At 39.6% G+C, this 14,627-nt stretch overlaps 1 protein-coding gene across 4 annotated transcripts in view; it reads right to left on the bottom strand.

Moving 5' to 3' along the window:
• Positions 1-971: 971 nt before the first annotated feature.
• ntrk2b (neurotrophic tyrosine kinase, receptor, type 2b) overlaps positions 972-14,627 on the bottom strand; it is an 18,697-nt gene continuing 5,041 nt past the window's right edge. Inside the window, exons 7-18 of one of the 4 annotated variants that reach the window (XM_005720303.1) lie at positions 13,696-13,828; positions 12,937-13,245; positions 12,813-12,827; positions 12,674-12,676; positions 12,496-12,587; positions 12,273-12,372; positions 9,086-9,274; positions 8,450-8,580; positions 8,155-8,327; positions 5,987-6,227; positions 4,073-4,231; positions 972-1,235 (exon numbers count right to left, since the gene is read on the bottom strand). In XM_005720303.1, coding sequence (XP_005720360.1) covers positions 1,050-1,235; positions 4,073-4,231; positions 5,987-6,227; positions 8,155-8,327; positions 8,450-8,580; positions 9,086-9,274; positions 12,273-12,372; positions 12,496-12,587; positions 12,674-12,676; positions 12,813-12,827; positions 12,937-13,245; positions 13,696-13,828 — 1,731 coding nt within the window. In that variant the 3' untranslated portion in view covers positions 972-1,049. The remainder of the gene's footprint in view (positions 1,236-4,072; positions 4,232-5,986; positions 6,228-8,154; positions 8,328-8,449; positions 8,581-9,085; positions 9,275-12,272; positions 12,373-12,495; positions 12,588-12,673; positions 12,677-12,812; positions 12,828-12,936; positions 13,246-13,695; positions 13,829-14,627) is intronic. The other 3 variants (XM_013908975.1, XM_013908974.1, XM_013908981.1) reach the window with 3 other exon arrangements.

The raw sequence follows: 14,627 nt of genomic DNA, 5'->3' as shown, positions 1-14,627 counted from the left end.
GAATTGAAAATGACGATCTTCAAAGTGCACTCTTAATCCATACAAAGCCCGGTACATAACCTAAATTTAAAAAAAGAGCACCCCTGACATCTGAAAACCTCCCATGATGGAAACCAAACCACGTCACGTACCAGAGATTTCAGAAATGGCATTGCTGGTTGACAAAAAAACAACCTGCGCCGCCGGGTCCCCATCCTCTGTGCTTTAGGTAAATGAATGAACGAAAAGGAAGATTTGTAAAACAGAGCTGCACCCTTTAAAATGTCTCACTGAACACTGATGGCCTTCTTTCAAGAGGAAAAGGTATTTACAGAAAAGACGTGAAGTCGGGAAGCGCCTCAGAGGACCAGGATTGAAATCTGTGAGCCATGGATTTCAGTCAGCTTGCAAATTCTCTACATATTAAAATAGTCTGTGGCGTACGACACATTTAGCTTCAGCTGTGAACTAACAGGTTATTTTGTGTTATAGCAGAATAGGTGAGACACTGCTGAGAGAAGAAAATTAGCTATCTACAAGCCTGTATCCATAAACTGTCCATCACAAAGAGACACATTGCACGTCCCTTTGTTCATTTCCAGCTTATGGAATACAAGAGGGAAGTGATTCGATGCGGTGAGTGCAGACAGGGCGAGCTGTCTATTGGTCTCTTTTTATGCCTTTTACATACACTACGCCACATGTTTTGGAGCACTAATGGTACGGGATCCTCTCTGCATTTTGGTTTCCACTTTGTGAAGCATGCCTCAACAACATCTGCAAATTTAAAAGAAAAGCAAAAAAAAAAAAGCCCCAAAAAACAAAACAAAGAAAAAAACAACAACTCAAAAATCACTCAAAAACCGTAAGGCTTTTTTCTCCGTGTGATGAGGACAGGAGCATTTACAGTTACATTTACAGCCGGGGTTTCTGTACACAGATGCGCTCGCGCAGCCTCCGCTTCCTCCTCCCCTTCCCCCCAGTTCCCGTCGTGTGCAAACACACAAACACTTGTCCACATTATGAAGCACACATGCACACGCAGTACATCACACGGACGCAGTGGCGCGTCAGCCCAGTATGTCCAGGTATACGGGCGAGGCTTTGGCCAGGCTCTGGAGCGTGCTGTGGATCTCCTTGATGTTCAGCCTCATGTAGGGCTCCCTCTGCCAGCAGCCCAGCATCAGGTCGTAGACCTCCTTAGGACAGGTGCGGGGCCGCTGCAGCACTCGGCCCTGAGTGATGCACTCGATCACCTGGAGGAAAACATTGGTTGGTTTGTCAAAAAGAAGCTGATTTGTCTACTGTCACATAATAATGTGGTTTGATACAAAAAAATCTCTGCGGCTGGGAAGCGTGCGGGAACCAAATTGCACATCCAGTATATTGAAGGACGGCCTCGACGTTTGGATAGCACAGACTGTATACAGAGGTTTAAGCCCTAAGCTCACCTTTTCCAGGAACATTTTCAAAAAGATTTAGGTTTAAAAAAAGAATGCTGTTCATGAGCAAATAGTCTTTGTAATTCCAAAGACTTACATTTTAGGAGAGCTCCCACAATATGTGCCGGAAAAGGAAGATGATTTTACATTTTCTCATTCAGTGTAGTGTATGTCATCTCAAGGGCGGGCCATTCATCAAGATTTTTCTTTGGTTTTATTTCTTAACACATGATATTAATTTCCCCCATCTGAAAGGAAACTATTCTGTTTACCGGAATAGTGCACAGTATCTTAAGCATCTTTGTTCTGCGCTTCCATCTTAAGCATCTTTGTTCTGCGCTTCCATGAAGTTCTGAGGATTTTAAAACCAAAATGTTCAACAGTAAAGGGTTGCCAACCTTCAGTAAGATTTCATTAGTCATTTCCTATTATGCAGCTAGCTGTGCCGTGTCATATTCTGATACAGATGTTAGCTGTTATGGGCTTCTGACTTCAAAAAGGGTTCATGTCAACTGAGACATGGGACACCAGAGTGCTGCACTGAAGTCTGGAGTCTGTCATCATTTCTTCCAGTTTGGAGCCAGAGTTTCTCGTAATTTTTTAAAAGGTGTTGTGAGCAGTGTGTTCTTAAGAAATTGGACAATTGGAGGGCAGAAGATAAAGTGTCACTCCTAACAAACTATCTACAGCAGATAAAAAGTATTTCAAAGTTGTGTCCTTAAAAAATAGGAAAAGAAAATCTAGTGAAGACCTGGAAAGAGTTTGATTGTCAACATCTTCATTTTTCAGCATGCTATTGATCCCCAAAACACTACCAATGCAGTAAAAGCATACTTGGATAGAAAAGCACACATCAGTCATGGACTGGCCTCCACAGTGCCGGACCTCAACGTTATTCAAGCAGTGTGGGGTCAGCTTGACAGAGAACAGAACAAAAGGTAGCCAACATCCAAAGAAGAGCTCTGAATTTTGAATTTGGTTGTCACACGACATGCTTTGATACAACTCCTCTAGAGGCAGGACTGTTTTCAGTCATACTGTTTTACAGTGTTTTTATATCATCAGTGTTATTCATCATGACCTGTAAACTGTGTTAAAGCAAGGTTATATCAGTTAAGGGTTATCAAAGTGTGCCACTGTGGCCCTCGTGTTTTTAGCAATGTGCAGCCCGACTGAATAAAGTAAAAGAAACTGTGCTGTATATTTCTATCAAACACAGTTCAAATCCTGCTAAATTACAGCTGTGCACAGTTGTTATTTGCTGATGTATCCATTTTAAAATAAATATAATGTGAGGAAATGTAACAGACGCCTCACTGATGATTCAAAATAAACCACCATCGCTTAAATGGACTTATATCAATCTGTCTCTTTGTCCCAGTATTTTGAGTTTTGTTCTGGACTCCATATTTATTTCTTTTAAAGCATAAGATAAAATACGTTCTAGTTCCCGAGGATGTTATTTTCTAGTTCCTCTGAGTTCTTAAAATCTAGTTTTAGGATGTTAATTGCCCTTTGGTTTCCAGTCTGTGTCCTTTGTCTCTGTGTTCGTTTACCTTCGCTCTACCCAGTCAGGTCCTCATGTCTTTTTGGTCTCTCTGTCTTCATGGCTGTCTGTGTTCCCTGTCTTGTCTAGTTAATACATTTGTCGTCCTGGTCCCTGTGTTTTTTCCCTTTCTGTTCTCGTGTCCATCTCTCTGTGTTTTTTGTCCTTTTGTCTCGCCAGTCTGTCATGCCTCCTTGTCTGTTTATCCCAGTGTCAAGTCTCAGTGCATGTGTTACTTCCTGTTTTATTTTGAGTCCACTATCTTGTGTGCCTGACGTTAAGTTTTGCTTCCTTTGTCTTGTTTGCTTTGATTATGTTAAACTGTGTTCCCATCTACTCCCTCTCCTCTACTTCCTTTAACCACCCTCCTGTGTATATATTGTCTACCCTCTCCCTCTGTTCTTCATCGTGTCCTCTCTTGTGATGTTTACAGCCTCTGTCTGTGTGTTCCCGGTCAGCTTAGTTTTTGTATATGGCTTCTGTTTTTCTTGCCTTTTTACCAGCAATAAAGCTGTGATATTGAGTTTTATATCTGTCTGCTGAGTCCTGCATTCTGGTTCCACACCCTGCCTGCCAGCAGCAAAACCAAGCGAACTCCAGACAGACCATTGAGTCCACCAGAGGGATGATGGGAATTAAGGTGCACGACTACAGCCTACATTCATTAAATTACTAGACCATAATGTCAGTCTGGGCTTCTAAGACGTGTGGGTCAGGAAGTTAATGCTTCGCTTGTGGTGCTAAAGAAGCTTTCAGTCAGCTTACTGTTTAATAAATAAATGACTAGTTTTGGAATGATTTTGTTTATTGGTCTTCACCACTATACAGGCTCCGCACTGGCACTCTGCCATCAAAAGTTATGAGAAGCATGCTATGAATGAATTCTTACACAGCTCAGATTACTTTCATTAATGGAATACTTCTTTTAGTCCACCAAGTAATTCTTAAGTCTTGAAATAATTGATTAGGTAGGCATTGTGCTAGAATAGGAATAAAAATATGCTGACACTAACATTTATTCACAGTCTCTGACTTTTTCTGCCACAGTGCTTACATGGAGACCAATGAATGTGAAGTGTAGGGTTAGGTTGAAACGCTGTCTGACCTCATTGTTAGAGAGCTGGTACCATGGCTGCTTGCCGTAGGTGAAGATCTCCCACAGCACCACGCCGAGGCTCCACACGTCACTCTCTGTGGTGAACCGCCGGTACATGATGCTCTCCGGGGGCATCCAGCGGATGGGCAGCATCGTATGACCGCCCACCTGCACAAAAAACGACACAACAGCATTCATGAGAAACCAACACTGCAAGATCTGCTAAAGAGTTCAAAGCTGCTGAACATGCTGACTTTATTGTTGTTTACTGTTGTTATAATAATGGGGGACTGTCAATAGATGTCAGTGATCGCGAAAAAAACACATCGTTGTAGACTTTGTAGTCTTGCTATGGTACAATAGTTTGTTGTAATCCATTTATAATACATGATCATGTTTACTAGAAACACCAAGCTGCAACCAATCATTCTGCAAGAACAGCCCTGCAATAAATCCTAAATTCAGGAAGGTTAAAATGTTCACAATATATATGAAATCATAAAAAGTGCTTAAAAAACACTGATGTCTGATAGCTTAAAAAGCCAACACAGGTCTTAAACCCCTTTAAAGCCTGAACCATGAAACCAGAACATGTTTAATGTTTATTGAACCTTCTAACAACTTTATTAAAAAATTCATTTAAATACTAATTTACATGTATGTGTTTAATTTGTAATCATCACACTGATGATATACAAGTCTCAAAAGCTCCCCAAAACTCATGCATCACATATGATGCGCTAGGCATCACGGGTTAAGGTTAATGTGTATGATTTTTTTTCTTGTCCGCTATTTATGATGATGAAAACGATTCTTTGTGTCAAATTAACAAAGATTATCCGGCAAATCCTCACTGCAATATTAACTTACACAAACCTTAAATAACCCCAAATAAATATTTGAACCCTAAATTAAGTAGCACCACTTTTGAGACATGTCGTTCATTCACCCATTTTCTGGTGCACATCCAGGTCTAGCTTGCTCAAGTGAAGCATATAAGCAAAATGATCAGGATTTGCTAGTAGGTCTATATATATATATATATATATATATATATAAAATCATGTGACTAATCCTTCTACCTAAAAAGAAGGACGAGGGAAGAAGGAAGGCAGTTCTAAAGGTAAAAGGAAGTACAACCCAGTACTACAAATATGTATTGCTGGATTAAGTGTCTGGTTACATGTGACAATTTGATGATTTGTTTCTGTTAGCTTATTTGGCTAATTTATGTGGCATTGGGAGATTAATTTGGTGAACCACGCAGACATCCTTTTCCATTGTTTTTAATCTGTTTTAATGCAGTCTGTCAACCACCAATCCAACTGTGGGGCACAAATATAAAATTCTAGTAAACTATCAAAGGTTTCACTCATGTCTGTGTCTTCACTCATGTGAAAATAATTAGTGTGATTGAAGGTAACACTTGCTATAAGTGCATGTGTAACGGGACTGACTTCTGACTTCCAAAGTAAGCAAGTGAAACAGGATCCTGGTGCCGTTCGCTTTGCTAATGTGTTTGATAACGGGATTTGGTGGGAACCCCTCTTAAAGGGGATCTTATTAGATGCAGGAAAATGCATCTTGGAATTGATTTACAGTAAGAGTCTTCACATTTCTGACTTCACTTTGGGCAGCAGAGGGCACTGTGGGATTCACGCTGGCATGTGAGACACAGTGAAGGAATAAAATACATGTATCAACTCAGTGTTATTATTAACATGATAGTTTGGTTTCTTTGACCTCCATTGTTTTTTATACATTTAAACTGCAATAAAAAAAGATACAATGATCGTCATTCTTGCAGCTGCACAGTTTTTTAAGAGCAAACCTGGAATTAAATTTGATCAGTTCCACATTTTTTGTGTATAATGAGGCGAAGTGAAGTAAGGGAAGAAAGGGGAAAATATCTAAAATCCTTACTCTGTAGTAGTCTGAGCTGTAAACATCTCTGGACATGCCAAAGTCTCCTATCTTGACCAGCAGGTTTTCTCCTACCAGGCAGTTCCTTGTTGCCAAGTCTCTGTGGACAAAGTGCTGGGAGGCCAGGTAGACCATGCCAGCAGCAATCTGTTGGGCAATGTGCAGCATCTGGGACTGAGTGAGCTCCACCAGGATGCTGTGTTGACCGTCTGCCATGAGCACTGCATCGGGACCGTGGGACCTGCACCCAGTAACCGTTGCATAGTTTAGAAAATAATGCAGCAGCATGAACTATTCTGTCACTACTGTAATACATGAATGTGATATTAGCAATCAACTAACTAATTAACAAAACATTAACCTGAAATTATTTAACATTTTTCTCACCAAGTAAAAGAATACAAAAAAATTTACAATACAAAATTTGTTCTAGCCTCCCAGTCTTGATCATAATGTGATGTTTCTATTAGCTGTATTTTTCTTTGGGTTCTAGACTGTAGACTGCAAATAGCACAAGTAGTGCATTACCTTGGTCTGTGAAAATATACTGTAATAGAGAGTCTCAGTATTCTCTTGCATTTTGGGAAAAAATATTCAAGAAAGTGATTATTTTATTGATCACTGATATAGTGATTAGTCTCACACTCGTACTCAGTAAATTCAGTACAATCCCACAGCGTGTGTTATAACATTGACCGGACTAGACAATGAAGACGTAAAATTGACATTACTGCTTTTTTTGTTACATTTGATTTAAAAAAACATATTTATCAAAGTTAGAAGCTACAAAATAAACATACAGGTAAGAGAGAATTATTTGAAACTGTTACAATAGGTCTAGGATGCCATCAGCAGCCTAGACCTATTGTAACAGTTTCAAATAATTCTCTCTTACCTGTATGTTTATTTCGTTTTCATGTTACTTTATTCCTTTTGATTTCTAGTCCCCAGTAACTTTATTATTTCCATAAAGCATATACAGCCGCTTGTTAATGTAAATACTTAATCAGCCAGTCGTAGACGATATAACCAAAGTACACAGAAGAGCATCTCAATAAGTGTAATTCTGAAGTTATTGGACTACAGCAGCAGAAGACCACATTGGGTGCCACTCCTGTCAGATAAGAACAGGAAACTAATGCTTCATGTGGGCTCACCCAAAATTAAAGCGTTGCCTGGTCTGATGAATCCAATTCCAAATGGTAGGGTCTGAATTTGGTGTAAACAACATGTAAAGCTTTGATTCATCCTGCTTTTATACCAGCAGTTCAAGCCACTGATGGCGATGGAGTAGTGTGGTGAATGTTTTCTAGACACACATGGACTCTTCGGTATCAATTTATTTATAATTTAAATGCCACAGCCTACCTCCATCCCTTCATGACCACAGTGTACCCATCTTCTGTTGGCTGCATTTAGCAGGTTAATGTGCCATATCATAAAGCTCAAATCATCTCAAACTGACGTCTTGAACAGAACAAAGAGTTCATGTAAGCCTACTCAAATGGCCTTCACAGTCACCAGATCTGATTCCATCATGCATCATGGATCTGCAGCAACTTTGTGATGCTATCATGTCAATATGGACAGAAATCCCTGAAAATGTTTCCAGCACCTTGATGAACCTGTGCCATGAAGGATTGAGGCAGTTCTGACGGTAAATGACCTGTTCTTACACAGCACGTTCTACTCTAACTCTTCATTCACCCAATCACACACATTCAAACAAGCACCTTGTCTAAAATTTTCACACACAAATGCATAGAGAAAAACTCAGGGACCATTATCTTGCCCAAGGAAACTTTCACATACAGATTGGAGTAGCTGGGGATTGTACCTGTGACTTTTACATTGGTATATAACCAGCTCTACCTCCTCCACAGCCAAGGCTGAGAAGCAACAGTGAGAAACAACAGAAAGGGGATCTAACCCAGTCCTAGCAATGTGCACTTTATTGATTTGCTTTTATTCCTTTTGTATTATACAATATTTGTTTTTTGTTTTTAGCACGTGTTATTTTTAATTATTTCTTTTCACTACATTTGTGTTACGTTGTTATCAGCCTGTCAGTCCTTACGCAAACCATTTGACATTCACTGATCTGCATGAGAGGTACCACAAGTAACTGATTAGTAACAGATACCAATAGAGGATCTAAAGAAGCTTACCTGAGGAACTTGTTGAGGTCCCCGTGTTTCATATATTCAAACACCATGATTAGTGGGTCACTCTCTACGCACACTCCGTAAAAGGTGACGATGTGCTCGTGCTGCAGGTTGGTGAGGAGCTCAGCCTCTCTGTAGAAGTCTGCTCTGCCACTCTCGCTGGCCTCTTTCAGTGTCTGAAACAAGACAGGGACAAAGACGAGAGGCAAACGGTGAGAAGCATTATCTGCAGGAACGTACATCTAATCACTAGGATTTACTGACTGACTGTCAAGTTCATTGATCGTTTGATCTGTACCTTGACTGCCACGTGGATCTTCTCCTGGTCTGGTGTCAGGTTGTAGCATTCAGCGAGAAAGACCTTCCCAAAGGCTCCTTCTCCCAGCTCCCGCTTCAGCACAATGTTGTGTCGCTTGATGTGCTGGACAACTTTAATGCAGAAGAAGTCAAATTACCCTCAAGGTTATGTGCACATTGGGAATTTAAGTGGACATTTTTGGTGCATACAGAACATTTGTCTTCACTAATCTCACAACAAACAAGCACGCGTCTTCAGACTGCATCATTTATGTGATGACAATTCAAAAACTGAAAGATATTTAAATTAACATGACAGAAAACATATATTTAGCAAATTGCATAAGTTAAAAAAGGACTTAAATACTTATCTAAACTATCTGTTTTTACAATTCAATACTTTGTGTAGATTCATAAAGTATAAAATATAAAACTGCTGAGTTAAGCCCTTTGTCAGAGCTTGTGTTTCTGCACATCTCCTGTGGTCCAACTATCCAGCCGGTCTAAGGGACTGGAGTCACTATCACAGTGCAGTAGGATGCCAAAAATAAATATGGCGCCTAGCAGCGATCCCTGCATGGATTTATCAGAAAAGGCCCAGGTTACCCGGCATTTGTCGAACGAGGCAGTAACTCACACGTGTTGGATTTCAGCATGCTGCCGGAGTTACGGAAGTACTGGGGGTTCTCGATGACAGGAATCTTTGTCATTCCAATGATCACTGCGTCTGGACCCATCTCTGAGGATGACGGGGTGTTGTTGCCATTGGAGACGTGATGGAGAGGGCTGGCAGAATCATCGTCATTACTGATAACTGAGGAGGAGCCTAGAGAGCCACAGAGGATGTGGAGAAGGAGGAGAAGAGAAAGACAGCGCAAAGAAGAAGACGAAGAAGAGTAAAGCTGTTAGCTATAAAGGAAGGGGAGTAAAAGCAGAGTTGCAGGGTGAAAAAAGATTGACAGAGGGATCACAGGTTATATGAAGTATGTCAGATTACACATTATAGGCAGGTTTACTGAACAATGTAAAAGGATGAGCTCAGGCCAAAGCAGAGCTCACTAATTCCTGTGGTAATTTCCATATTCACACAGTAGGAACAGCACAGGGCCAACGCTACTGCTTACTTTTAAACCCCTGAGATGTCATTTACCAAAGATACATAATAACTAGATTCATATTTTATGATATAGGTGTAAGGAGATATTAGGACATTCTAATGTTTCATTAACATTAAGTGAGAACAAATGCTTATAATGCTTAATAACACACTGAATGGCTTCAGTGTGTGTGTTATACACTGTTATTGAAGGTTCATGAGCTGTTTATGCATCAGTTATGAATATTAACAAGATGTTGAAATTGCTGAAAAAAGTCATACTAAATAGTTAGAATTTTTTTTAAGTGTTTTAGATTATGCACCATGCTGCTTAGCACAAAGACTGGAAACTGTGGCTGCATGGCACCAGATTTTACTGGATAGTTAGCTGCCAGCTGTAACATCATTTTAGTGGTGATAAGTACAAAAAATAATAAACAAACGAGGAAAAGGAAATTCAACAAATGTAAAAGCAAAAAACAAAACAAAGTGTACTAGAACAAACACACGAAATCTGACAAATTATTCAAATCTGAAATCTGGTATAGCAACTCTGCTTGATTATGATGAGAGAAAACTGACTACATGAAAGAATATTATCATGCCATAACAGGTGATCAGAGCTAATGGTAGTAAGGAAATGATATAAATAAATACATACATGAAAAAAGAGCTTGCAGTCAGTATATGGAGGGAGACTGGGAGGGTTAGGATGATTACGGTTAAGACATGCAAGATTTTAGTTGCATGTCTTAACTGGCATTAGGTGACAGAATTGAATTAAAATGTTTTTCTTGCCTGCATAATCGTTTATTTGGTTATATCATTTGGTCCACAAGTAGTCGGATGATGACACTTTAAAAAATAATTTTGCCTCTGTACAGCACCAGAGTGGAAATCAAATAATTGCTATGTGATTAAAGTGCAGACTTTCAGCTTTAATTCAATGGGTTGTTTTTTTTTTTAAAGCATCACTTTAACTGTTTAGCTAAAGTCTATTTCAGGAATTACAGAATTACAGATAGTCCTCCCAGTTTCAGCGGCTCAAAAGTAATTGGACAATTGAGTTATAAGCAGTTTCATAGGCATTTGATGTCTGTTCCCTTATTATTATTTTGTGATAAATGAAGGAGATAAAACATCTGGAGTGGATGCATTTAGTAGCTGTTCCCTAGAACTCTGAATATGAAGTCCCAACAGATGTCTATTCAAGCAAAAGAGGCTATCATTAGCCATCTCAACAATCTGGTGCATTCTTAAAAGGAAGGAATTGACTGGCCAGCAACACCAAAAAGCCCTGAAAGACCACGGAAGATGACTAAAGTGGATTGTTTCAAAGTTATTTCCTTTGTTAAAAATCTCCTTCACAATGACTAACAAGTCAAAAAACACTCTTGGGGTGGTTTGGAAAAAATTTACCCTCAAGAGAAGGCTTCATGAATGGAAATACAGTGGTTTTACAACAAGGTGCAAACCACTGGTTACATTCAAGAACAGGAAGGGCAAATTAAACTTTGCTAGAAAACATCTAAAATAAAAACTTCTGGGAAAAAAGTTTTGGATACATGGAACCAAGATTAACTTGTACCAGAACTATGAGTCAAAGCATACTGCTTTTTCTATCAAACACAGTACAGATAACGCTATAGCATGGGCAAGTATGGCCACCAGTATAACTGACTCACTGGTGTTTAGTCATGATGAGACTGCTGATAGAGGCAGCAGGATGAATTGTGATGTTTACAGGGCTGTACTCTCTGCTCAGATTCAGACAAATGCTGCAAAACTGATAAAGTGCAAAGTGCAAATGGATAATGACCTAAAGGATAGTGCAAAAGAAACCTAAGAGTTTCTCAAGGCAAAGAAATCAGATATCCTATAATGGCTGAGTGAGTCATCTGATCTCAACCCAATAGAGCACGCTTTCTAGTTACTGAAGACAAATCTGAACGCAGAGAGACCCTCAAACAAGCAGCAACTGAAAGTGGCTGCATTAAAGGCCCGGCGGAGCATCACAAGGGAGGAAGCACAGGATTTGGTTACATCCATGGGTTCTAGACTTCAGGCAGTCTGACTACAAAGCATTAAAAACAATCCTTATAGTTAAAATGATCTTAGTTTGTTCAGTTCATTTTGAGCTTCTGAAAACTGGAGACTCTATACTTTAATGCTTTATTAGAAGGCGTTGGATTACAGGTGAGATGTTACACTTCAATCACATAATGTTTGATTTAGTCCAATGTGGTGGTTTACATACAAACCGCGCTCAAAAAACTACCATTGTCCAAATAGTTGTAGACCTAACTGCATTTCAGAGGGAAGCACGTGATGTTAAAACTTGTGTTCTAGTATCTATTATATGTTTTAAAGGGACCTTTAAGGTATCTTTCTATACACATATATTCGGATAAAAGATGTATTGTGCCACTGACATATTGAAAAGCTGTTTCTGTGTTTTAGCAAATGTCAGGGTGACCAATATGGGGTATCTTGTATTTCAGGGATAGTTCAACTCCAAGCAGCCTGGAGTGGACTGTCTGCGACCTGGAGCTGAGGATAACGTTTGCGTGATATTTATTTGCAGTGATGGCCAGGGTTTCCAGGATAAACTGCCGGTTGTAGCTTCACTTCTAGCAAACACACGTGATATCGTTTAACTCAGGGTAAGGAAGCACAAATGTATATCTTGAATTATCAGCTTAGTTGTTTTTTTAGAAAATGTTTGCACCTTTAATGCCAAACTTGGAGTTTCTTCCGTATTTCAGTATGATCATCATCAGAACACAACCGATCAGGGCAACGCCAGCAATTCCCACAACTACATACACCTAGGAAGGAAAAAACTAAGATGGAGTCATGAGGCGATAACAGGAGCTGCTTTTTTAAAAAAAGAATTGAAATAAACAAGAAAATATTGTGTATTTTAAGGGTTTACAAGAAGAGGTAGGTACCACTGCTTTAGATGGAGCGGGCTGATTAGGGTCACTTACAGCAACACTGTCATCCGGTGGAGTGTCTGTAGGATCTGGAAAAAAACATGGGTCTGAACATTTTAAACCAATAACATCTAGTGATGTGCCAAAATGCTGACTGTTAGGTTCATGCAAATTTGAGAGTTGAAACACACACCGTCTGGGCAGAAGGCGAAGGCACAGGCAACGGCAGGAAAGGGACAGGGACATTATCAGAGTTCATTTTAAATTTGCACTCAATCATCATCATGCTAACAAGTACAACATTTGTCCGGATAAGCCAAATCGATACTTACAATACTCGATGTCTTCTGTAGAAAAGAAAAGAAATGAGAAAAAAAAAAGAATGTCAGCAGCCATAATAAACAGAAACGAGCTGACTTCAATAAACGGACTCGTGTGAAAAGACAGAATACTGACCCGTATGGTTGATGTTAGGCGGGTGGAGAAACTGGGCAGAGATGTTCTTCTCATCCCTGCCATACTTATTCTCTGCGACCAGCTTGTACTCTCCGTTGTGAATGTGGGTGGGGTTGACCAGCTGCAGGCAGCCGTGTTGCTGGTTCTCTGTGGTCACGTGGATCATGGTGCGGATGTAGTCCTGTTCCTGGAGAGGCTTGTTATTGTGGTACCACCTTAGCTCCGGCTTGGGGTTCCCCGTTACTGTGAAGGGGATGCACCAGTGGTGGTCCCGCTCTGGAGACAGGAGTGTCAGGATGGTGGGGGCAACTGACACAGAGGCAACAGTAGAGGAAGAGTAATCACAAGATGATAGGAAATAAACACAAGGAGGGAAGCCAATAGGTAAAACAACATCTGAGGGATTTTGAGTAAGTGACAAAAAGTATGGGAAGGGAAGGGGGACTGATCACACAACATCTGAGCACTGATGAAATGAAAACACGGAGAAAGAGGAGGAGGGTGGAACTAAACAAGCAGAGGTGTATGGCAAGGCATGAGGAGCTTCACAGGAGGAAGAGTTATGGACAGGAAATATGGAGAGTCAATAAGGTTTGCCAAGAGACACTAATGATAACAAAATGAGGAGCCTTCTGCTTCCAGTGGAAAAACAACATCTCGAAGAAGGCATTTAAAAGTTCATCACATTAAATTACACAAATTAAACTTAGCAACGCAAATATAATTTCTAGAGATGTGCGCCATGGTTAAAGTCCTTACAAAGAATATTGAGCTGAAGGCTGGCCTCGGTCTGACCGACCATGTTCTCGGCACTGCATACGATTGCCCTGCCGTTATCATCAGGAGACAGGCCTGACAGGGTGAGGATGCTCTCTGTATCCATAGGTTCAATCTGTAAACACATTATTCATTTTTTCATTATGTTTCCTGTATACAGAAAATTGTCTTGATCTTATGAAACCGACTACTATTAGTTGACTGTACAATACAGGCTCAAATGGCTATGACACACAGATACCAGAGTAGTTAGCAAAGTAGCCAGGGAGTTTTAAAGAGTTACTTAAAAGTTCAAGTACCTAAAAGGAATGAAGACACTTATACGGGATAAAGATAAACATTTGAAATTCTATAAACAAATGCTCAAAAATATTATGGACCAGTACTTAGCAAACTAAAATCAATGTGAGATGATAATTGAACTAGTAGCTAGAAGTGGCTAACAGCTAGCTAAAAGAAGCCCAGAGAACATATGAACGGCAAAGTAAGTAAAAGCAGTTGATACACATTTTAAATAGCACAAGGTAGAAAAGCAGCGTAAATTAGCTAAAAGTGGCTAATAAATTAAAATAAAAAAGACAACTTTTCTAATTGTTATTAGAAAAAGCTGATGTAAGAATAGCAAAACAATTAGCTAAAAGCATCAGCTAAAATATTTACAAGTACTCAATACGGACCAGAAACAAGCCAGCTCAACAGTATTAATGTCCAATTTTATATATTTAAAATTATTCATTCAAAGCTTGAAATCTCATGTTGACAACTACACAACTCGGAATTTATCTAAAGATGCCCTTTAAAGGTCTACAAACACAGTCACAAACTTTTAAGCGCTTAAAAGTAAATTTCAGCGTTTGAAACCCCTGAATGCTTGTAAATCACCCAGAATATATATATACATATATATATATATA

The sequence above is a fragment of the Pundamilia nyererei genome, unplaced genomic scaffold (assembly GCF_000239375.1).
Source record: "Pundamilia nyererei isolate P.nyererei 1_Seehausen unplaced genomic scaffold, PunNye1.0 scaffold00002, whole genome shotgun sequence".
NCBI classification, from domain to species: domain Eukaryota; kingdom Metazoa; phylum Chordata; class Actinopteri; order Cichliformes; family Cichlidae; genus Pundamilia; species Pundamilia nyererei.
This window is presented reverse-complemented; position numbering and strand designations above follow the sequence as displayed.